Source organism: Diuraphis noxia, unplaced genomic scaffold (assembly GCF_037042655.1).
Source record: "Diuraphis noxia isolate RWA-SAM2 unplaced genomic scaffold, SU_Dnox_SAM2 contig0005, whole genome shotgun sequence".
NCBI classification, from domain to species: Eukaryota; Metazoa; Arthropoda; class Insecta; order Hemiptera; family Aphididae; genus Diuraphis; species Diuraphis noxia.
Genome location: NW_028301715.1, coordinates 24,658,930 through 24,686,779, shown reverse-complemented (window position 1 = coordinate 24,686,779; position 27,850 = coordinate 24,658,930). Strand labels below are relative to the sequence as shown.

The following is a 27,850-nucleotide window of genomic DNA, read 5'->3' as shown; positions in this document are numbered from 1 at the left end:
TTTCTTAAATGTTTAATAAAAAATATCGAGGGCCTTGTTATGACTTATTCTTATCGGTGTAATTGTATGGTCCCTTATGTCTAAAATATTTTTTTATTATTAGCTTAAAACATATAAGTTATTACAAATTAAAGTTACATATATATAGACATATAGTATACAATAATATGATATCCTCTTAATCTACATGATAGTATTTTTCTTATATAAGTTAAAGTCAGGATTATTATGATAATTAATATTTACAGTAGAACCTTATTAATCCGGACTTATAAGGGCTCTAGGTTGTCCGATTTAATGAATGTCCGGATTAGACAAAATAACCAAAAAACATGTCTCTATTATAGATTTAAGAATATTATATTAAACAAATTACAATATATGATAGGTATATTGCAAAAATGCAACATAATATTAGATCCAGCAAAAACATTACATATCAACGTAATGCATGTAATCATAATTATTATATATTTAGGCACACTTTCATTATCTGGTTTGAAAAAACTGGTAGTCTTTTGTTGTCTTCCTTTCGCATTGATTTATCGTATTAATAATTCAATAATTACAATATATGATAGGTACCTATATTGCAAAAATGCAACATAATATTAGATCCAGCAAAAACATTACATATCAACGTAATGCATGTAATCATAATTATTATATATTTAGGCACACTTTCATTATCTGGTTTGAAAAAACTGGTAGTCTTTTGTTGTCTTCCTTTCGCATTGATTTATCGTATTAATAATTCACGCAGATGTCTCAAATGTTCGTAATATACAGATATGTTTTCATCGTCGTTATCTCAACATATTTAAGGACAATATTTAGATGTTCTTTAATTTCACCAAGTTTTAGCTTAGACTTGATACTATCGTCTACTTCATCTTGTTCGTATATTCACCCGTTTCAGAGTTTTCTGCAGTGGTGAGGCTTTCAAAAATCTCATCTTCTGTTAAAATGTGATACTATTATGTTTATTTTAATCTACGGCATATACTGCGTATTTTTCGTAATATTAGACAACTGTCCGGATTAAGCGAAGTTCGGACTAATGGGGTCCAGATTAATGAGGTTCTACTGTACTCAGTGGCAGATTTAGCGTCAGGCAAAGTAGACAGTTGCCTAGGGCGGCAAATTTTTAGGGGCGGCAATTTTAGGCCAATATTTTATTGAAAATATACTCTAGGTTTCTTTTTGATTTTCTTATGTTCGGTGATTACTTTGAAGGATGGAAAATGAAAATGTTTAATATTTGTATAACATAATATTCTTGTTAATATGATTTCTTCATTATTTTATAATACTAATACATAACAATAAACGTCCAAGTAAATAATCGAACGACTGCCGGAACGTATATTATCTATTATCTAAATACTAACCATAGATTACATATTTCGTTATTTTGTTTTTTTACTAAGTCGTAATGGGACGGCAAAAAAAATTTGTCTAGGGGCGGCAATTGTGCACATGTAAATCCGTCTCTGACTGTACTTTAAAAGTAAAGCCTGGACGAAAATAAAAATTTAAAAAGTGGGTAAGTGAATGTCGCTCTGCTGTATATTAGGGGATGGGGTGGACCTCTGACTAGGGTAGGTTAAATTTAAATGCAATGATAGGTATCATTGTATACGAAAAACGAGTCTGAACGGAGATGATTTGTCAGTCTAGGATATATTATATTTAAATATTGTCATATATTCTATTTTGAAACAAATATTTTATTTTTCAATTAGGAAGCATTTTTTATAAGACATGGTTAATCAATTTTTCCAAAAATATTGCATGTAGTTATTATAATTCATAATACTTTATGGCTTATATTATCATAGACAGGGTGTCCCACAGAGATCTGACAAATGAAATAACTTTTGTTCTAATCAATATTTTTTTAAAATGTCTTTTAAATATAATCCATAGAAACTTGCACTACATTTTTAGAATAAATTTTTTATTTTTTAATACTGAAAATAAAAAACTTAAAAATTGATAAAAAAATTGTTCGAAATATTCAATATAGCCAATTTGTAACTTTGATTTTCAGAAAAATGTATATGGTAAAAACACTTATTTAAGTCAAATGGCTGATTTTTACAATTTTTTTAAATTTCTAAAAATCAGATTTACAAATTGGCTATATTGAATATTTCGAAAAAAAATTTATCAGTTTTTAAGTTTTTTATTTTCAGTATTAACAAATAAAAAAATGTATTCTAAAAATGTAGTGCAAGTGTCTATGGATTATATTTAAAAGGCATTTTTAAAAAATATTGATTAGAACAAAAGTTATTTCATTTGTCAGAATGTCAGATCTCTTTGGGACACCCTGTATGCCTGGTTCGAGGATAAATCGTTATCGTTACGCGATTTTATAAAAATTTAGAACTCAAACGCTCAAAACATTTTTCCTATAATGACGCTTCAAATTTTCTCTATAGCTATTTGAAGAAAAATTTATGGAAAACTTAGTGTTGCATTTTTTAAACTTAGATATAAATACAAACAATTTTATGAATGTTTAACTACCAAATAATTTGCAAATATTCATGGTTTTGACGAATTTTTATCAATATTTGAACTTCAAATGCTAATAAAAAAAAAATTGTGCCAATGTATTCTTATAATTTTTCAATCACTATAAGAATAACTTATGGGGAACTGTGAATTAAATTTTAAAGTATTTTGATTGGGCCAAAAAATTTTACCGACACTTAAAAAAAAATTCTCATAAAAATCGAAAATTTCAGTGGTCTATAAATAACTAAAAAAAAGTCAACAAATTCTGAAAATTAAACTGTATATAGATAACACTAACATAAACATTTGGTGAAAATTTCAAGAATTTACAGTGATTAGTTTTTGAATTACAACATATAGAAAAATCGATTGGTCGAAAACTGGTTTTGTGTAAAAATTCCCGTTTTTCTGTCACTTTTTTTTTGTTTTTCTCGATTTTTTTGAAAACTGTTGGAAAATGTTTACTTTTGACCTCTATAATGCACCAAGGATATTCACTTTTCCATCGGAAACCACCCCCAAAATTTGAAATTGAAGCATTATTTCGACTAGTTACGCTGTACACAGACACAAATAAATAAAACACACATTGTAAAATCAATACATTCATCACTTATTATTCGTTCAGAATCTAAAATTAGTAAGGTAACAGCAAATTGTATTGTTTAACTTTCGGTGTTTGGCGTATAACACCAAAAAGGCATTATAAAATAAATTTATGAAAATCGTGATATATTTATCTACCTATATCGGAAAACTGCAACATAATATAATTAATTGGTTAAACGTATGAATTATAAATATTATAACTATAAAATATTTTCTTCTTGCTCATTTATTTAACGTCGGAGAGTTTTTTAACAGACTTCTTCTGTTAGCTACGAACACCAAAATACCTGAAAAAAATGTTTAATATTTATGAAAAGAATAACTAAATAAGTATATTATAATATGATGTAGGTATATAGGCATTTTTATAAACTTAAACTTTTCCTAATAATGCTTGAATGATTTCGTCTACTAAAATTTTAAAGGGATATGAAAACAGATTAAACAGATCTACACTAATGTTACAAAACATATTATGCATATAAAATTATAAAATATATATATTTAAAAATATAAAACAAGGTTTCACTGGGGATTCAATAGATTTTAGAAAAATGTGTGTATCAACTATCAGAACATATTAGTCTTATTGGTTAGGATATAATTAGATGGAACACATTTAGTTTTTAAAATATTTAGTTTTTTTATATGAAGTATTTCACCCCTTCTAATCGGAACATTGGGATTTAAATGAAAAATCATGATTGCATCATCTATTATTATCAGGGTTAATATTTTTAACATCAAGTTAGTTTTGGGTAGGTTTACTAATAATATAACGCAATATTTGCTTTTTAAAAGAGAACCAATGCTAAATGTATTGTTACATTAATTATATTAATTATATTAGTAATTTGATATCGAATAAATATTATAATTAATATCATATTACCTTTTACTTAACATCGCAATTTTAAGATTTAAAAGTGCGTAATATGTCAGGATGATAAGTGATGGCAATATGAAAACTTGAGAGCAAAAATTTAATCTCCGGTTATTAAACATATAGATAGGACAGATAGGTTGACATGGTGCAACAATCAGTCATCTTCAGACTTGGATTGTTTAAATAGACAGAGATATATTAAATGAAGGTTATTTCCAAATGTTATCTTTTGGTTTTAAAATAAATGCAAATTCAATTTTAACAATATTTTCACCGGTGACAACGACACTACCTAGTACCTATATGAATTGAAGTTGGATCTAAATATATATCATTATTAATATATAATTAATTTAAATTAATCAATTAATTAGTTAATTTTTAATTTTTAAGTGCCGCTTGAAAAATTATTGTCTTCACATGTTGTATAAGTTTCCTTATCACATTTTCTTGTTAAACGACATATTATTTACATCGTTGATCGTTCGTGTTGCATAAAATATGAGGTATTACACGTTGTACGTGATTTTTTTTATTGAGACGTCCCTAGGCTTAATCCACATCGTAAACGAGAACGCGCTAATACCCGGTCAACTACAATCATAATTTATACGGAAAATGCATAGAAAAGTTCAATTATTGCGTATCATATTCGTCTTCTTAATCAATTTAACATAATATAGGTAATATAATTAAATAAATATTGAATTAAATATTTAATAGATTTCAATTTATAATTTATAAATTTTAATTTGTTATTTTGTTGTGGCACGGCATTCGGCCATTTCCAGTTTACTAAAATGTTGAATTTGTATAATTTTCACTCTCTGAATGTATATAACATCTATTATGTAAAATGACTGGAAATAATACATTTTTTTTATTGATCAAAATACACCGATAACTAGGCCATTAGTAAAAGACATTTATTTTTTAAGTTACATTTTTAGTATTTTAAGTATTCAAATTTTCTACATTAAATTAAATTGTACAGTTCTGTTTTCTTTTTTAGAAAAATTATGAATTATTCTAACTTATTCAGTATATTATTATACTTGATATAATAATAACAGACGTTTTTAATTTATTTAAATTAATGATAGTCTTATTAAGGCTTTATTAGGATTCATTTTTAAATTCAACACTATTCTAGCACTAAGAATAAACTATATTATTGTTACTATACTTATCATATTTTATTATATTAAGACCTATTTATTTTGTCTCTAATCACTCCGATAGGATCTCTTTATTCAACATGCTCCTATAAAATGTCAAAAAACTCCTTAATGAACATTTTTTCAAGGTCTTTGGACGTGTTTTTGATGCCAGCCGGCGATATTTGATGTAATTTGAAAATGGTGATGCATGAAGGGATTGGTGGTTTTTACTATTTTTCCAATAATTTTAAAGACCAGGAACTAGTGATAAATTCGATATCGACGATATCATATCGTTAAATCCAACGTAACAAAATAAATAACAATTAATTAAAGATTACTATTGTACATTGAACTGTAATCATTTATTAACTAAGCGACTAGGTCGACGATTGTGGCGATCAATTTCACTAGTGGTTGCCTATTCATCTTTTTAAAATACAATACGTTTAACGTTATAACACTTATAACTTAACCTTAAGGGATTTTATATGGGCAATTACTAACGAAACTGTTGGTTTCTCTGGGCATGGACCAATTGCGGCTAAAACAAAATTTGTATTTTAGGGTCAATATACCAATTGCGCTGTATATATTTTAGGGTCAGTGGACCAATTGCGCTGCATATATTTCAGGGTCATTGTACCGATTGCGCCTCTTATATTTTAGGTTAGTATATCAATATTACGCTCTTTAAATTTTACGGTCAATATATCAATTGTGCTTGTATCCAAAGTTGCCTGATATTTATTAATCAATTGATTACTGGCTAAAGCAACTGGTTATAATATATTTTATAACAGTATCGGAAATTTTATGAAACATTATTATTACGCACATATTTTTATCACGGAAATATGCTGCATTTGAGTGATAGATGAAAACAAGTTTTCATTATGTTATTATTATACCTCGTGGTGACCAAATTAATTATTTTATTGTAATTTCCATGTTATACTTATGATTATATTCTCCTTTTCTCGTGGTAAACAAATATATTATTATGTAAACTAACCAAATTATATTATTCTAAATTGTAATGCCATGCTAAAATTAATATTTAAAAAAATTATTATTATTCTTTAGACATGAAAAATACAAACATCGTGATTACCTTAAACTCAAAATAGTCAAAATCTTATTACTTAATGATTTAATCACCTATTCTCTTGTTATTATTAATATTATTTTATTTTAGTTTTCATTAATTAAACTGTATAATGGCTATAAGTTTCACCGACTTGGGGTTAGGGTCAACACGTGGCTTATAGGTCTTGAGTTAAGTGCTCCTTGATTCATGGGTGGTAAATAGTGCAAAGGTAGTAAAATACTATAAATCTCTCAATGTATTATACATTAATATTCGCAAAAAAATCGGTTAGTAACTATCTAATAAGTTTTCCTTGGGTAATGTAATTTTGTATAGAGCGCATTATGGATTGGCAATGAGCGTATCATAATCGTAAGGTCTACTACAAACTGGAATTCTGATAATACATCATCATTTAGAGTTTAGGCCATAAACTAGTGGCCGGAATGGCTCAAAGTAGTGATTTGATGGTAAATGTACATCATAAAAAGTAAAGAGTTACCATTTCCTAGCTCTATTATACTTCTCAGTCCTCGTCATAACACTTGCACACACATTGAAAACTGAATATAAAATTGCATAATACTTTGTTTTAATATATAATATATTATATACATTAAAAATACGTTTAATACCTATTAATATACGCACACTCTGCAGTAGTCGGCACACTATATAATATACGTACACGATATTCCTAACTAATTCCATGATATAATATAGTATGCAAAAATGTTGGTTTAGTTATAATGTACCTAGGTGTAGGTATAATATTAGAGTGTTAGACTTGTTAGTAACAAATTGTTACCTGTATAATGTATGTATATATTATATATATATTTATATATAAGTAATATAAATTTCGTTAAAAGATTTACATTCATAACCACACAATCGTACATGCTGTTATAGGTTAAGTTAGGTTTATCATTTTTATAAAGAATAAAAGTATAATATGTTTTCGTACTATGCAAATAGTTGATAATAATACTAACAAAATTTACTTGAAAATGTATGTATTTCATTAATCATTATAGATGTGTGTTGTTAATGTTATATTATCGCATTCACTATACTTCTATACAGTTTTCAATGATAAAATTAAATATTCACATTCACATCAGAATTCAAAAAATGTGTGCTGCTTAGATAAAAAAATAAAAAAAATTTTCCGATTGTAAATCATATAAAGTTGTATGTTTAACTGAATTAATTTTTTTTTTAGTATTTTTAATATTAAACTATTTATTTTCTCATATACCTAAGTAATGGAAATTAATAATTATATTGGTACCTAGCAAGTTTAATTTTATTAACTCATATATTATTGTTACTATGAATTTTAATCATATTGAATATTGTACTCGTCTTAAAACGTTTGTCACGGGTTAAATATCAATCTACACTCCTGAATTTATAAAAATCTAAATTATTATTAATTAATAATAATTATAGGTATAGGTACTAATAATTACACAAAAATAATTGTTTGATAATTAATAAATTTAAATTATTCCATTTTTTATCTATAATATACAATCTACATAAAAATCTTAATGCAATCAATAATATTTACGTAATGGAAAAAAATTACTTGGCAGCGGTGGGATTCGAACCCACGCCTCCGAGGAGACTGGTGCCTTAAACCAGCGCCTTAGACCGCTCGGCCACGCTACCCCAATGGGCTTTCGAAGTGAAACGGAGGTACTTTTCATAGGTATAGTCGTATATAGATAAATAATAATATCTAACCCTGTTTAGAATCTTACACAAAGGTCTCTAACGGGTTTTTAATGATTAAAGTGTAGAGATCTCTTTACCTATATTATGTCCTACAACGGAGTGCATATTAAACACGTTTTAACTGAATTCCAAACCTTTCATGTACCTACAACTATAAAAGTATATACAATTTAAGTATATTGTACCACTTGAAACAATTAAAATCTTCCTTATTCAAATCACTATTACTATATTAAACTCATAACCACAGACGACAGACCAAATGCTAAAACAAATTAAAAAAATTAACCTTATTTTTTCTTTTATGAATACAAATATGAATAAAATTAGTTTCACCTAATGTCCTAATGGCCCCTGTCGCTGAGATTTGTAATAATTAAAAAAAAAAAATACTTAATGCAGACATGCAGTTATTCACCAAATTAATATTACGTGTAGAATGTAGCGCACTATATATCATCCACTATAATTATCAATAGTTTAAACTCAATAATGAAATTTATATATGGAAATCACAATTCACATCTTCTTATAATTATACATAATATAGATAGGTAGATTGTAGATTAAAATTATGTATCACTGTATCAGTATGAAATTTAGAAGATTGATTCACACATGTAAAAAACTAAAATTCATATTATCATATCATTATTATTATGTATTAAATAATATTTTCTTGTCACACCTGCACCGAAAGTTTAGTTATCCATGACGATTGAAACGTTGAAAAACGACCTTATTCCGTCCAGCGGCGGCAAAGTGGGAATACCCATAATGACGGATGGTAAGATGTAAATCCCAATAAGTGATCGGCTATCTCCTGCACATCAAGACACTTAAATTTAAACACGTTCCTTAAAACATAAACTGTTGGTTATTTCTTATAATATTATATTCATATTATAACTTCCTTGCATGTTGCATGACACGTAAACATTTTTCTTTCATGAAATTGTTTTCGTAAAATAGTCTAGTTGTTGCTAGATCAATATTATATTACGTTTGCCGTAATCGCGATGAATGTAGATGCATGATGAAAAGTAGTGTGATGTGTAAATGTGTGGCCCATGTGGAAAGGCGATATCAGTCTTGAACGAAATGAGGTCTTCGACTGAAATAGTTCACTTCCAGCCACTTGCAACACAATATTGAATATAGGTACTATACTACTATATAGTATATACCAATGTAACTGTTTAACTAGGTTTATGCATTATGATAAATAGGTACCTATATAGCATATTTAATAATTAAAATATTTTTATTAGTTAATAATAATTATAGAATTACACTGCCTGCTGTAGATCATCTAGATAATTAAAAGTGGATTGCTTGATGCTAGAATAATTATATTGGTTTTTCAAAAAACAAAAAAAGTGAAGTGTACATGAAATGTTTAGTTTATTTATGTAAGGCATTTGTAAAAAAATCAATAATGTGCTGATAAAATTAATAACTCTTAAATAAAACTAAATAAACTCAATATTTAATATAAATGCAGAATAGAATAGGTATGTACAATTTTTTAAACTAAAATTTAGAATTATATTTTTAAAGGCAAAAAGAATCCAATTATATTTTGATAAATAATTGCTTATTCAAATATTCAATTGAATAGAATTGGTCACCGGTCAATTACCATAGATATGAGACTCCCTGCCTTTATGTAGGTATATTATAAGTAGAATACCAATGTTTTTATACGAATTATTTACATGAACAATGCCTATATGTAGTGCTCGAATTCGGAAAAATTAAGTAGAGGAGCTCAATCCAACGACTTAAAAACTGCGTTTTAAGTGCAAAATTAATCAAAGCAGATCCGTTCATTTCGCCCCCACACCCACCTTCCCACCAACAACCTTATGTACATTTTGAATATCTACCTACCACTTTTCAGCTACACATAATTTAATTATATGAAAACTACTGATTGTTATAATCTTGTTCCGGTCTGTGTGAATGTGTATAATTTGTAAAGAAAACATATTATAATATTTTTAATATCTTCAATTATTATCATTTTAATAATTAATTGAACACAAAATGACTTGAAAAGTCGAAATTCGATTACAATGCAAAATCGAAAAATTCAAAACACCGATAAATGATAACCATAACAGTAATAACTGAAACTGATAACATTTCGTTCGGAACCATGGAATAATATCTAACCCTATGTTCAGAACACGATATTTTTAGATAGTACCATCACACACTTGTATCTGTGCACCATATCTATTCAGTGGACCGCAAAAAAGCACGGCTGTAGATATTAAACCATCATGTAGAAAAGATATAATAAATTATTAAACTACAATATCAAAAATAATTTTGATATGAAGAATAGTGAAAATTTTTTTATATAATTGACATTAGGTAATTAAAAATCCATATTTTAATAAAAATGTTTCGGACATAATTTTTTACCGTCCCCTCGTCTAAGTAAAAAAAAATAGTAGGGAGCTCCGTCCCCCTGTACCCCCCCCCCCCCCCCCCCCAATTAGAGCACTGCCTATATGCGTTGCTAGTTTGCTATATCTATGTAATATAATGTATACGCAGGAAAATAATGTCAGAAGTCATGAAAATCTTGAAAGTCATAGAGAAATACAATATAATAAATACAGATTTCTAAATATTGAAATGTATAATTAAATATATTTTAGTTAGGAATAATATACGATCGTCCTAATCATATATAAATATTTTTTAGGTCTCGGATGTTTGATCGAATCTCTAACCTCAATAGGCTCAATAGCATTAAAAATAAACAATATTTGTTATATTATACCTACCGTTACAATACTTCCGCATTATAACGATTATATTGCTATGAATTCTAAAAATTTGATGTAACAAACGAGTCTTATTATTGAATCAACTTGGGTGGTGTGGGAGTTTATGTTCTGGACAAAATTATCAACAAAGCGAAATGCAGAGAGATGATTATCAGATTAATAGATTTCCGCAGAACTCGTAAAATAAACAAATAAGCTAATTATCTACATAATATTATATTATCTAACTATTTTAAAATTATCATTAATCATACGTGAGTGATTTCTGTTCGCATAGGTTAGGTTAGATCTATTATTTAACATGAAAAAACTTAAGCAACGCCTTACAGTTATGGATACTCTTTGATTGTTAGACCTCAACAAATCACACTAGTTCCCTATATATTTTATTTTCGTAGCTATTAGGGAGTGAGAAATGTTTTGAGTTTTCTATAACGTATATAAGTTAAAATAAGTAAGACTGTGAAATTATTGAATTTGCATTTTTTTTTTTTTTTTTTTAGATGCTTTTATTCATTAATAAATGTGCTTAAATGTATTACAATACAATACATGTTTAAATACATTAGCATAAAATGTCCCGTTTTTCTTTAATTTTAATTTTGTTTTCCCCAAAGATTTAGAAAGCCATTGGGTAATTTAAATGTTAACGACCTGAATACACCAACAAGATTATGATATTAATAATCAAAATATTGAAATCAAAAATCGAAGCATTATTTATTTCGACTATTATCGTGTATAGATCCACAGGCAAAAAAAAAATGAAAAAAACACATTGTAAAATCAATGCATTCATTGCTCCGATCAGAATCTAAAATGTAATGACTTACCTACACAAAAATTAAATTATAAGAATAGGATACATTTTAAAAGTTGGATTAAAAAAAATATATCTATTACAAAAGGATATAACATCATCATAGTGAAATAAAAATATTCTATATCTGCGAATATTATAAAATAATTTATAAATACAATTTTTCTTTAATGTCTCTTGTAAATTATTGTAAAACCAATTTTTTATCCTGTTTAATTTCAAAATAAATCATAATACCTTTATAAGCTGGTAGGTATAAACTCAATTTAATTTTTTCCGATGATATTTTTAAAGTTATAATTATATTGATTATAGATCGAAAAAAAATTAATGAAATGCACTTTCATGAAAAAAAAAAAACATAGTTTTGACATGTGCCATTATAATAATTAATAATATGTAGTCATCACTTCATCAGGGTGCGATTTAACGATGAACCTACTGAAATACCAAACTATATTACACTCGCTTGTAGTCTAATTTTAAACCGTGGTCTCAGTGCTCTAGAGTATGCACTACCGCCCGTCACCGGAAACTCAAAAACCGAAACCTGTAACGATGACATGCGCTCAATGACCTGGCGGTGTAGCGCGGAAGCTCGGGACTTGGATAACTCGCGCAGTAGTCTGTACGCAAGTGGTGCGCGAACTTCCGCTCTCGACGTACGCGTGCGCGTGTACGTCCTACTGTGTAGTGTGTGGTACAGAAATGTGATATTATTTTATTCTGTGGCGATGTTTACATATTGTACGAATGAATCGTCAAACTGGCACTGACGATATCGACACCCGGAAGCCGCTGCAGTAGTGTCACGTATTATGTGTATTTTGTATATATTATGAATAGGATAACGATAATATTATAGAATCGCCGTATACAATAATAACAGAACAGATCTATAGGTAAATGCGATGGGCGGAGCGGCGGTTACGGCGAACGGCCGCCAGACGCCGCCAGCAGCAGCAGCAGCTGTGGTGAGACGGTGTGGAAACTAAAAAGTAAAAAACCACCGTAGGTACGGAACGAGCAACGAGGTTTCTACAATAATATATAAAATATTTATGCGCAGAGGGAGACACTGCCGCGTGTGCGTGAAACGGAAACGAGGAAAAAAAAATTACAAAAAAATTGCAAACGAAAGACAATAATAAAATGATAATTGCAATAACAATATATTTACGGCGACCGTCGCCTGTTCCAGTCGACCACCACCAAATCTGCGTCGGCGGGTGGGCGGCGGCGACGACACACCGTAATATTTAATATGTATCATTCATGTATATGATATTATGCACAGCGCGGCGGATGACGATATACGCTCACGATATCTACATGTTCAAATAAATATATTTATGTGCACGGTCCGCCGCCGAGCACACGCGAATTATCCGGCGCGCCGTCAGTGTTGTCTGCGGCGTCTTTGGCGTACGTCCATAAACGGCGACCCCACGACTCTTGCGGAACAACAGCCCCCCGCGAAACAACTACCGACCAGACTGTTGTTATACTGCCGCCGCCGCCGTGGTTTTTAGCAGTGGTAGTCGCGCACCCGCCTGCAACCTCCACAGTTCACGCCGACGACAGTCGTGCACGCACGCACGTCGCCGCCGCGGTCTTGTTGCACGTGCTTATTTTTTCTCCGATCAACCCTCGGGTACCCTCTGCGATAATAATACAAATAATATAATTATTATTGATATCTTCGTAACTGTACCGGAACCAGAACGCCGCCAAGATGTTGGTAAGTGGCTGTCTTGTATTTTGTTATTTATTTATTAGGCACGTCGCACGCATAATTAATATGATAATTATCAACCACGGTTCAAACACATGGATATTATTTTAACCGTTTAATATTATTAACCGCCACCTTGGTTATTCGAATTTCGAACCATACGGGTATGTTTTTGCTCCTCGCGACGTTCCGCTGTCTATCGTATCACTGCTAGGTATATTATATAATAGCCGCCTGCCTGCGATGCGAATCGTGTACAATATCTTTCTCGGACCTTTGTACATTTTAACAATTGTACAGCACAATATTATAATATTATATAATATTCGAAGAAATTCTAAAAAAGTTTTGAAAAGAAATAGTGCAATAAACTGTAATATGGACCAAAGGTGGATTAAGGTTCACATAATAAGTTAAGAATTTAAAATCGAAAGTCGACTACGCGCTATATAGGTACAGGGCGCCAGGGTGGTATGACTAATTACGGGACTCGGGCAGAACAAAATATTAAATCGTTCGGAAAATAATAAATACAATTATAAATGAACCGAATCATTGTACAACAATATATTAAAGCTTATTAAATATTTATATAGTGTCACGATGGCCGATTCGAGTAAAAATAATCCACCCTGTACGCGTTCGATAACGAACGAGAAACTGGGGTCACGCGGACCGTTTTCTCGAATAGGTACATATTATGTTATCATTTACGGATGAAATAATAGTAGTTCGTCCCACGATTGGTTTCTGTTCACGGAATTGTAATCGTGTACAATTTATTGTCGCAACGCTCTACCGTCGACGAATTTTTACAAGAATATTACAATCGGATCAATTATGCTATAATATTCTATCATTTCTATCGTGTTGAACCATTTTCTATCATTACCTATGCATTAATAAAATTTGTTCATATTAATTGAATTACGACAGATATGAAATCGAATGTTTTTCGAACACTTTTATTGGTAGGTAGTAAGGTAGTATACTAGTATAATATTATATTTATTTATATAATACGAGTGGTGATCCGCGTCACTGTCGTAGTGCCGTGTCGCGACGTCACGCGCAAGAGACCACGTTTATTGCGTCATTGTTTTTCCCGCCACCGCCGCCGCAGTTCGTCACCGTTCAAGCTGCGGGCACCCCCCCAATTTGGAGCGCTCGCTAGACATCGGCGCGGCGCATTTGTTAATCTTTTTTTTTGGCACTGACTCGTCTCACCGACACGGACGCCGTCGCCGCGGACGTCAACCACTTACCGCTGCAGCGCTGCACGGCTGCACCGGCAAATGTCTTTTTATGTACCGGCTCGTCATAGTGTCATACGACTCATACGTAAGTCGACCGGACAAACCTCATGTTTCATGTCCTCATCTATACTTGTCCGAGCACTGCGGTCTGCAGTGCGGTTAAACGTCAACGGTCGTAACTAGGTTATTAATTGATCGTTCGCGGTGATATAGGATACAATATTTAAATGCAATATTGGACAACAATTAAAGCGTATTGCATGTTATTGATTTACCGTGTCAAAAATCTACCATAATATGTTATTATTTTAATGCGCAAAAGTCGTTTATAAAGACTTTATATATACCATAGACGATATACCTACAAATTAAGATAAAATATTATAGGTATATTATACATATTATTATATTGTACTATTATATTATATTATTTTGTACCTTTGTCAAAAGATTGTTTTGCCTGTAACAAGTAATAACAGTATTTATTTTCAGTTGTTACTATGATTTAGGAAATGCTAAGTTTGACATGATGAATTTTGATTCCTTTGACTTTGAGCCTTTGTACAGTACCTACATTGTGTTAGTTCTATTTGTTAATTTTGCAGATAATTCAAACTATGAATTTTAAGCGTTAAAGCCGTTAAAGGTATATACTTTTATTAATGTAAACGTCTACTAGAGCTTAAAAATGATATAATAATAGCTAGTATACTATTGAAAATCCTAAATTTAATATAATTAAGTCTAAAAAAATAGTTATAATATATATGTATCTACATAATATGTATATTGTATAGAATATTTTTAAAATGTTGACAGAATGTTGTTATTTATTAAAATGTCTATTGAACACTTATCTATTCTCATGTTTTTGCACAATATTTAATATTTTACTAATAAGTACATTTTTTTTTCAATAATTATAATATTTTTTAAATAATTTATTAATATTTTATAACACTGAAAATATTACGTGATGAACAAATTAACCTCTGCACTTAATAACTATATTTAACCTACCTAAATATGTTTTTATTATGGATAAAATTGTTAGTCTTACTTAAACAGATTTTATAATTATGAAATTGAACATGGTTTTACTCTGCAATTTTAGAGAGTATTAATTATTAATAGTCATAATGATATATTGATATATAATTCTCAGATAATGTAAGCTAGCTAAAAGGTATTGGATTATTAGATAAAACTTAAACTATTTATTATACTATATTAAAAATTATTTCACTAATTCATCATCCGTTTAAAATATTTTATACGAATAAATATAATAAACTGTTAAATGGAGCACGCACCTAATAATACCTATAATGCATTTATTACCTACAAGTAGTTATACATACATGTATACTTTTATTATCTTTTTTTCGATAAATTTTATCCAAAATAAATATAACTTATAGAAATGAATTATTAAATAAAAATATAAAATGTATAAATGTATAATAATATACAACATTATTATTTTATGTTTAAAAATAGATGAGTTAAATAACTTATTTTTCATTTTATATTTATTCTATTTAAATACATTTATCTACCGTTTTAGTCAAAACTTAAACTGATGTATAAAATAAAATAATATATCTATCACCTTTGAGCACATGCTTGTGTTGGGGGTACACTAATAAACCAATAAAGTAATAAGTAAGGTAATTAATGGGTTAAGTTTTGAAGGAGAATACAATTATTTTATGGCCATTTAACTTTCAAATTCTTAGATAATTGACATTGGATAATTAAAGGTAAAGTAAAAAAGTTTATTTTTATAAAATAGTAATATTTTTGAAAAATTGGATTTTAGCAATCAATATTAAAATACATTTAAGTTCATACGAAAGCTATTATAAGTATAACCAATTTTATTTAAAAAAAAAATGATTGTAGACTATATTGAACCGATTTCTCAATCAGAAAAGACGTCACCTCTTAATATTATACGATATATTCTAGTGGTTGAAGACAAGGGAAATTGTGACATCCGCTGATGATATGTAGACATACCTTAAAGAGTCCATGTAATATTTATTGGATCAGTAGGAAGCAATTGGTTCATTTTCAAACTATCAAAACATAATGTTATACCTAAAAAATTTGAATTGTACAATAACATACAATAAAATAAAAATGTAATATTCTCGTTAATATTTTATTGCAAATGAGAAAATAAATCTTATATTAATGATATTCTCGATATTCCGTTATCCACAATAACAATAGAGGTCTATCGATAATTTTGTAATTTTACTTTTAATTCTTGGATTACATTTAATTAAATAAAAATTTAAAATTATAATTTATAAAATTACCATGTCAGCCATTTCTTAATAAATTTTTAGCTTTATTTTATGACATGTTTACTTCTGAGATATCATGCAATAATTTTAGGGTTTCTATTATCATAATGCATTGGCTTTTGAAAACGATTATAGAAAACTTCTAGTAGTAAAATTTAATTTTTTTCCCAGAAAGATGCTAATGAGTAATTGATAATAATCTGCTGTAATTTAAAAGTATTTACTAAGAAATTTGCGTCCTATGTACTATTTGGTATTTATTATTTACATTACCGTCGTGATACAATGAAGCAGCTACCTAATTTTGATGATTAAGTCGATATAACTTATGTTTTGAAGAATAACTTATTATTATTAAGTAATTATACTACAGTAAAAACGAGACTAAACTATATCATTTTTGCAACTTTTTGCAATTTTATCGGAGAACAATTAAACTATAGATATCATTCACGCGTACATATCAAAATAACGTTTCATCACGTTTCAGAAACTATTTTTTTATAGAATGAATCTCATCTCAAAAATTTAAAATGTTTTTTGATATTATTTTGAAGCGAGTTATGAGGATATTTAAATTGTAATGTTTTAAGGAATTTTTTGCGAGTTCATTTTAAAGAAAATATAATTCATTTTATTTTATTAATTGAGTTCATATCCATTAATAATTATGTGTTATATTATATTAAACAATATACCTAGTTATTTTTAAATTTAAAATCATAAAATTATCAAGACCCACGTGGTCAAATAAAGAACGAGATAATCATTATTTATTCATGAATATTTAGCATAATTTTACAATTCGTATAGTAAATAATATTAAGTTATGAAACCTATATAAATATAACAATATGAACTTCAAACGATTTTTATAGTTTTGGCGATGTTACCTGAATATTATACCCGTAGCTGTTCTTAATACATTGATAAGATAATAGTATCTATAATAAAAGCATTATTGTTAATTATCAACAAGTAACAATTGTTACTATATTGGGTAGGTACTATAATTTTAACAAAACATTTTCACAATTTGAAATAGTATATAATTTGACTAAAATATTCATATATTGATGGCTAAATAGCAATAATAGACCATTTTCAAATCAACATATGTTTGTATAATTGTAATTTATGATAGGAGTTATTTTTTCATGCAGTGAGCCTATATCATACAACATTGAACATACAGATTGATTTTTTTATAGAAGAGCACTCATTCTTTCATATTTATTTTTTACAATTTAAACTTGTTACCAAAAATTTTTTACTATTTTTTTGTTAAAATTGTTTAAGTTTTATAATAATTGTTTTAATGATAAAATGTATTTTCAATTCCTTACTGTGAAGCAGAAAACTTTTCAGAATTTAAAAATCGAATATTCGATGAGTATAGTTTATGAGTTATAAGTAGGGTCCTGATTTCAATACAAAGTGCGTATTTTTTTGGTAGATCTTAGACAATGCTTTCCAAAGACATAATTCGTTTCATGTAACCAGTGTTTCAAAGTTTTATTTTACATTTTTTGCATATTTCAGCGTTTTTAGCATTTTTGGGTCATTTTTTTAGGTTTTAATGTATATTTGTTCAACAATAATCTATACAAATTTAGAGTATTTATTAATATATATATTTTAGTACTCATGTTTAGAATGAATATTTCCCTAAAAAAAAATTTATTTATATGTGTATATATATATGTGTACATGTCAACAGCATCAAGTAAATTTTTCTAATTTTTAGTTTTTTTTTTTTAATAAAATAATAAATAATAATAATATTTTATTTATAAATTCCAAATTAAAATACCAAATTGTATAAAATATGGATGGCATTTTAAAGGTAATTATGGGGTAAAATGATTTTTTTAAGGACATTTTTGGCTATTTTTTAGAGCATATTAGTACGTTTTTAAGTGCGTTTAAATCCGTGCCCTAGATAGGCTAGATATAAGTATATTAAAGTAATGATGAGCAGAGTGGATAAGGGTATCCCATAAAATGACGGTTCATTGTTACACGTCTACACTTATTGACATTTTAAATACTTAGTAGAAATTATAGATAAGTCATAACTCATAAGTAAAAAAATGTGTCTAAATCAAACCATCCCTATGACCGGGCCACGGGCCACGATTATAAGATATATTTTGATATAATATGTCAGGTTAATTGTTTAAATACATATTTTTTTCATACATGCAGTTGATAACTGCATTCTTTTTTTTAATATCTACTCTTCTTCGTCTTTTCCTTTGCCATGTCTCTCAACTATTCAGGGTCGGCCACTCTGGTCCTCAACTTCCACTTACTACGATCTTAATATCCTCCTCACAAACACCAGTCATTCTCATATCGCCCTCTATAACTTCAAACCATCTCTTTTTCGGTCTTCTTCTTCTTCTTTTTCCATCCACACTCATGTTTTTTGTCACTGAAACTACCTCAGTTTTTCTCTTTTTAAAACATGTCCTAGCCGTCTTGACCTATTCCCACGCAATTTTTCAACTATTGGAGTCACTCCTATTTACTCATTTCTTATTCTGTTTTCTCTCGTCTGCACTCCACTTATTCACTTATCATCTTCGCAACACTCATTTTCTTCTCCATTATCTTATCTATAGACCAACATTCCATACATCATCACCGACCTTACTATACTGTCTTTTAAAATTTGCCTTTTAACCTAATTGAGATTCTTCTATCGCATAGAACACCTGATGTTTCTCTCCACTTTATCTATCCACACTTAATCCTATACATAATACTATTTTTAATATCTATACTGAATAATAATAAAAAAATCAATAATAATAATTAACTGCCGCCATTTAGATTTAGATCGTTTAAAATTAAAGGTAAATTTAAAGGTAATGTTTAATAGAGATCGTGTAAATATTTTAAAATTTGGTATGAGGTAAACCACACAAATTAAAATTAAACGAACAATTCATATTTTTTTAGACTATTATTTAAGTGAGAAAAACAATATATTAAGTAGTTTGATTTATGACGTTGATAATATAATTTACCAGTCATTAAAGCCTTTAATTAATTTGTCATTTTTAATATATTGTTTATTTTATTGTGTGCATTAACTTTTAGAGCGAACAATTGCAGTGATCAATAATTGGGAAAATATTACTCATTATTTAGATACTCACACTTAACAGACCGGTTTGTCTTGCCTCGTTTTCAAATTAATGAAGTCGGTTTAAAAATCTTACCTCAGATGTTATGTTTCATGTACATCATATTATTTGTATTCAGCTAGTGAGAATAATAACTATTGATAATATTTTTATTTTTTTTTATTTAAAGGAAACTTTGTTTACAATATTAGTCTCGACAATTATGAATTATTATATCTTAACAATTACAAATAGAAACAAAAATGTATATCATATAATATAATGTATCGACATAATTTGAAATAAAAGTATTACATAATTTTAAGCAGAAGATATAGGAAGATAAGGTAATTAGAGGAGGAGTAGATGATTGACAACTTTAATTACCTAATAAAAGTAATAAAGGGTTAATTGTGATTTACGTCTTCAAGAAATTTGGAGATAAAACTTTCAGGCGAACACGTACGTGTTCAAACAATGTAGATTACGAAGTGATTTTATTGTAAAAACACCTATAAACAAAGTTGTAGTGGAGATTCATATCTAGTTCCGTAAAAAACCCGAATTTTGATATCTGTAAAACTTCGTAATATTATATTTCATGTTTTATCTTTTTCGATAGTTATTTTTAGGGCTTAAAATTTAAAAAATCAAAAATCGAGCTTTTACGGAACTAGATATGAATCTTTGAAATCTGAGATTGAAAATGAGATATTGAAATCTCCTTTCAATTTTGTTCAAAAGTGTTTTTACAATAAAACCACTCAGTAGGTAACCCATATTCTTTGAAAGAGAAAACTTGTTTTTAAAAGAAATTTTTAGCATACATTTGATGAGACGTCTTCTTAATTAAAATGTCTTGTTTTTGATTAAAGTATTGTTAATATTTTTAGATTCAAGGAGAGTATGGCGAATGATTTTAGATACCTTAGATAAAGTTAATTCTTGGTTTCATGATGAATAATATACGATGTATAGGGATAAACCTAGAAATCCGATTGTGCGAATGTGCGTCATTGAAATTGGTTATTAATGTATTAATCAGTTATTCACGCATACTCGGTATTAAACAAGGCTCTAGTTTTTCAGTAATTTTGGCATCAAATCTAATACACAAGCGTAATGGGTATAGGTTACATCCATAGATTGATCTTAGGTAGACGCAAGTGCCAAATAACTAATGCAACTTTAAAATACAGAATGTTTTTTCTTAAGAAAATCTGGATATTTGATTTGATTATGCCATGTTTATTTCACTAAATAGACCATCCTTTCATATAATTGAAAATTTCTATACAAAATAATTTCAATGTTTCACATGTGACAGGCTCCCAGTGACTGCTAATATGTCTTCAACTATCTAACATGTTTAAAAGCAAATACCTGAAATACCTATTTTACTTGAAAATTAAAAATTCCAGTTCTTTTTTTTAATATTTCAACTTATTCTAACGAAATATGAGTATAGACTATAGAGTAGTATAATAATATTAATACCGGAAAAAGAGGATTTTTATGCAACATCTGTTTTAGATAATAATGTTATTTGAATATAAGTAACTAATTTTAAAAATATTTCTGATTTTTTTTAGGTATTTATGTAGATATTAAAAATGACTACTTTTAGATTCTGAGCGTAACGAATGATGTGTTTTTTTCTATAATCAAAATATGGGGTAGTATAAATGCTCTGATTTTAGACATCAGCATCAAGATGAGTATGTAGTTGCTACATACAGGAGTTCAAAAATTGAAAATTCCGATCAACGTTTAGAAAAAGTCAGCAAAAATTAAATTTATAATTTTTTTTTTAAATTTCTAGTATAAAACCATGACAGCTTAACAGTTACATAGTAAACAAAAAAAAGAAAAACAATATGAAGTTAAGATTAATACAGATTAATACTTATATACTATATTGTCTATATTATGAAGCCAGCCTCCAGTATAAAGGTGATTATCATTTTAATAGCTGGTTCAGATTTGGTGTTTAAGATAGAGTCAAGATTGAGAGGAATTTTAAGGGATTTAAGAGTGTTTAATAGAATTTTTGTTTAAGCCGGAGGGCGGAACAGTTAAATAAAATATGAGGGAGGTCACAGATATACTCATATGAATGAAGTGTACAAAGTGGCGAGTTATTTGGTCCAAGTTTGAAATAGTGACTTGGTAATAAGGAATGTTCTATACGTAAACGATTAATTTGTTTGAAGTTTAAATTTTAATAAAACTCGTTATTCAAACGTAAAATGTAAACGAAAATCATCTGGATTAACATATCAAATTAAAAAATAATAATATAAATATAGTATTGCATAAACTACCCTTAGGTACAGTCGGTATTACAGACGATGTACCTTCTCACATTCATTGCTTAGAATAAGATTTTCGCGTACTTACATTGATTTATCATTGAATTAAAATGTAACATATTCATTAGAGTATGAGTATCATAATGATCTATTCTATGCGATACGGCAGAGCGAGTTTCACTCGATTTTCTTAGTTTAACTAGGGCTGAATAGGAAAGCAAAAATTTTAAAATGGCTTATGAATTATAATTACGCGTAAAAATTGTATAGACAAATCGTTCACAAAATGCATAACAATATTGTTATGACAATAATGATCACACAGTGCGCATAAATGATAATTTAGGTATTTGTCTCATAAATATTATTAGTACAATTATGGTTAAAACAGCTTCACTAACTACCGTTTTATTAATTGTTCAACAAAAAAAAAAAAAAAATAACGTATAAAACATAATTTATGCATATGTTTATTTATAGCTATACATTTTAATTGGGTTTCGTGATGTGTATACTGAATGTTAAATTAATGACAAAAAACAAATATGATTTACGAAAGGTGAAAGTAGGATAATAGGTATAACGGTTCCTCTATAATACAATAATTAACTATATATACATCTACTCTATCTGTGATCAATAATAATAAATTATAGTAGGGATACTCTAGTGGGGATCTACTAAAGAGATGTTCATAAATTATTGCAATCGGATTATACTGGATGTAGTAGCATTGAGTATCGGGAGCTGTCAACACCGACGCTGTCTTTTCTATTTACTTATTTATCCACCACTTCAAACTCACCATTTCGGGGAAAACAATAACCTCAGGTGTCGTATATTGTTTAATATGAATTGATGAATTTCGTATTACTATTATTATTACTATCGCTATTATTAATATTATTGTGTTAACAAGAGTCGCTAAAATTCAATAATGTAATAATGTTTGGGTACTAAATAGATATAAATTCTAAAATGTATATAAGTAGTGCGCACATCCAGTGCTGGGTTTTTGTTTGTACATATTTGTTTTTAAACGAGTAAATTATGAAAACTATACTTTTTAATGCTAAAATAAAGGATAAATGCACATATTAATAAACCATTAATAACACATCGTGTTATGATTTCTAATTTAGTTTTGAAAATTTGTTGTATTTCTAGGTGTATGTATAATGTATATATTATAATAGGTTAGGTATTCTATTATACATAAAAACACGGCTGTACTATGGCTTACTGCAAGGGCTTTATTTTTTAATTTAGTCATGATTTTCAATATTTTTCTAGTAAAAAATATAGTTTAGCTTATTAATTGTGCATAATAATTGTCTAGTGTTTCAATTTTAAAATGATACCTTATTTAGTACAGAATAACTAAACATTTTTAGATTTCCTGTAATCCTTTATTTTTTAAATTTCAGATTTCAAAATTAAATACTCATCCCAACAAGCACGCCCGTGGGATAAAATCCCATCCGGGGCATGATCAAAATTCTAAAACCAAATCAAAAAAATTATTTTAAATTTTAATATATTTCTAGTGTCTTCATTCTAAAATAGCATAACCTTAATAGAAAAACTACATTATGTCATCACATAAGTCCCTTATATGTGTAGGTTTACAATACAATATTATTATTTTTTGAATACATGTTAATGTAGATGTTATAAATTAATTATATTTATATTAATTATCAAATAAAAATTGTATGCATCTAGAACCTTGGTTGCATACAAAATGATTGTATAACGTCTTCAATGATTTGTTGTTTTTGCTTTTTAAAAATGTCTTTAATATGCGTGGCATTAAATTAGCAATAATTTTAAAATATTCTCAGTAGGGGCAACAATGGCCCTTTTGCCCCCCTGCGGGCGCCCTTGCATCCCAACATTTAGTAGTCTTTTGGAATTATTCTAATTGTACAAATAATAACTTTACTTTTTTTTACATAGGTAAGTACCTAACACAGCTATTACTTTTGACATATTTCAAGATAAGAATAGACAAATTAGGCGCATAGGTTAAATGCTTTGACAAAAAAAAAAAAAAAAAAAAAAACAATTATAATAAAAAAATCAAATGGTTATTAAAATTATAGTATTATTATTGCAATTATGGTCATGATCTCGAATTAATATAGAAATATACATATAATTTGATAAAAAAAAATAAATATCAAACATCTAATTAAATATTATTATCAATTGAAATATTATAAATTCACCTTAAATAATCTTTAATAATAAATAAGGTATATAAACTGATGTTGACGTCTTGTAGTCATGTTATTATATTATTATAATAATTGTCCGTATTTTAATTTGTAACACAGTAGACTGTTACAAAATTGAAAATAGACAACTTTTAGTACAAATTATATTTATATGTACCAATTATAAATAACGTAATATATGTACACAAGGTCTAAGTATTTTTAATTTTTATAATCATTACACAATATATTTTTACTTATATATCATCTATATATGATTGATTATATTTTGTATTTTATGTGTTTTTGTTCACATACGAGTAGGTATCTCTGTCGCTGATAGTGAGAGATGCAGCATCAACCATAAAAAGCAAAGTAACGTAAATGTTATGAATTATGAATAGGCAATGGGTTTCGTACCGATGAATGAAAAGGATATTAGATTTACTTATCACACATTATTTACATGTAAAAATAACATAAAATATTGTGGGTTGGCACTTTTCTTTATATTTGTATATAGCTATAAAATCACAATGACATAGATAAAATCGTGCATCACACAAATGAAATACAATTAATAACATTGTTTTCAAATAATAATAATTTTAACGTGTATTATAAATTATGATTGAACGCTTGTAATGCTTGTATACCAAAATTAAAAACCAATACATGCGAGTTTATCCTAACTATTGATTTAGAATATACAATGACTAATGTATTCGTCTTATTTTACTATATTTCAATGATTAAAATTGACGGTTATTTTGACTATTTCAGATTTTTCATTCCATACTAATGCATTGACTTAAATATCCAATAATTTATAAAAGGCTTATGTCATATCCATTAGTATAGTATAGCAGTAGCTATATACTCTAGGTGAAGAATAATAATACCTAAACCTATTATTATATATAATATGTAGTTATTAAACGTTTATTAATACTTTAAGTGACTATATAATTTACCATATACATTCTAATGGTATTGTATCTATATTACCATGTTAATACATTAAAATATATTTTTATGTTGACTTTCGTTTTAATTTAATAATTGTATACATATTATAATAATAATGGCAATTTCAGTCATTTTATATTTTCCCATATAACTTTATTGTATTTAACATTATTCAGAACAATAGATATCGAACTTGATACCATTTATTACAGTGTAAATACAAAATCAAATGTGTTAGGTAGGTACTTCATAGAAAATGATTTCATACACTCAATATTCATGCATTTACATCATGGTACAGTAAGTGTTGCATGCCACGTTTTAATTGGAAAAGAAAACAAATATCCATCATAATCAATGCAGTTTTATAACATATCAATAAGTGGCCAACAATACATAATTTCGATTCCTTCTGACAGATTAAAATGGTTTTATACATTTATATAGATATATATAATAGAAATCAATCAAAGATATTTAAATCCAGATTTGTCAACTATATACCAGTTTTATCCATTTATATTAAATCGTCATCTCATAAAAATTCTTAATAAATTATTGTGTATGGAACGGGTTACATGGTAACTTTAAAAAAATTACAACTTAAAATAAGAATTTATGCAAACGAACAAAAAACAATCCTTGACTTTCACATTTTCATAGTTTAAAGTTGTTTGTGTGTATCAATGTCATATTTATGATAAATATAATAAAGGGGGTGAATATTCAGGCGAGTTGTTAAATAGGTTGTGCTCTGAAAAATTACACGAGTTCGTCAAACGTTTCCAAATTAATTAATAATTTTAATAGACTTCTGCAAAAATGAATGGTGAAATTGTCTGTTTCGTGCTTAGGAACATTTCAGCATTTTTCGATTATAAATATTCGTAAGAAAACTGTTTAAGCTTACAATACGAAACACATACTCCAAAATAAGTTGAAATCATTCACAGTTAGAATAGTAAGTTAATTTTTTTTTTACGTATAAGTATTTTTGTATTCTTATTACAGCTTTATTAATTGAATACGCGTGGCATAATGTTTTTTTTTTTTTTTTATGTTAGATACACTTTCTTTTTTAAAACATGTTTTTGGTTTTTGAACAAATTTAAAGACAAAAAAAGTCATCAAGGTTTGTCTTATATCAACATTTGAATAATTTATTTAATCGCCATACATTTAATTCGTTTAATGTTAATTATTATATATGTATTGATAATCATATACCTATATGATTATAGTTTATATAATTATTAATATTATTTTCAATTGATTTTAAATATTTTTCTTGCGTATTATTATTAGATTATCTTAATCCAATGATGGAAATGGTAATTGATGTCATTCCTTTGAAATTGAAGCAATATAAATGAGTTACACACACTCTTATTAGTTATTATAGATAGCGAAGGTATCATACACATATTTGTTGTTTTCTTAAACCACCAAAAATATACTTCGTTAATCAAATACTATGACCAATCCTAACAAAAATTGGTTATCACTTTATTTAGGTCATATAGTGAATGTAAAATTATATTTCTGAAAGCTTGATTATAATTCAAATCTAAATGTTAAGATTTGTTATTGAATTTAATATATGTCAATATTTTCAACTTTATCAGTCGACCTTTGTAAATCTTAACAAAAAATACTGACAAGCTAGGTAGTATATTAGTATTATATGATAAACGCCCTTCAAATAGTTATTATATCGTTCGAGTTTTTTCATACCCAATACGTGGAACATTCAGCCATTAAATAATATGTGATCAAGTATATTCAGTGGCACAACCAAAAGAAGTAGATCCTGGAAATCCTATATATATCGAGTGTGTCAAATTTCAAATTAATAAAACGTTTTTATATTTTTTTTCTAATTACATTTATATATATATAATATATATATATAAATAAAAAATTTAGTATGATAACTTCTATAAAAACGGTTGATAGTATATTTTTTTAGATTTATATCCTTATAATGCTTGGTTTTTGTTCTATAACTAAACATTCTATTTTTTTTTTTTTTTGGAATACGATAATATTATATTTGTAATATTTATATCTAACTCCATAAAAAAATCCTAGTTTCACATTTGCGGTATATTTTGTATGACATATATTGTATTTAATACCATAATACGCCTGCAATAAAACAACATGTTTAATATTGTAATATAATGACGTATAGGTACACGGTGAAACTTAAAAACACATAAGTTTCAAAACTAGTATTGTAAAATATTTCATATGACTATTGGACTCAACA

At 27.7% G+C, this 27,850-nt stretch overlaps 1 protein-coding gene and 1 non-coding gene across 2 annotated transcripts in view; one reads left to right on the top strand and one right to left on the bottom strand.

The window, feature by feature from the left end:
• Positions 1 to 7,866: 7,866 nt before the first annotated feature.
• On the bottom strand, positions 7,867 to 7,948 carry TRNAL-AAG (transfer RNA leucine (anticodon AAG)). Its single transcript has one exon. It is a non-coding gene; the product is annotated as a tRNA-Leu (tRNA).
• Positions 7,949 to 12,326: 4,378 nt separating this feature from the next.
• LOC107167623 (solute carrier family 22 member 4-like) overlaps positions 12,327 to 27,850 on the top strand; it is a 34,513-nt gene continuing 18,989 nt past the window's right edge. Inside the window, exon 1 of the mRNA XM_015516767.2 lies at positions 12,327 to 13,379. Within this exon, the coding sequence (XP_015372253.1) occupies positions 13,374 to 13,379 (6 nt within the window). The 5' untranslated portion in view covers positions 12,327 to 13,373. The remainder of the gene's footprint in view (positions 13,380 to 27,850) is intronic.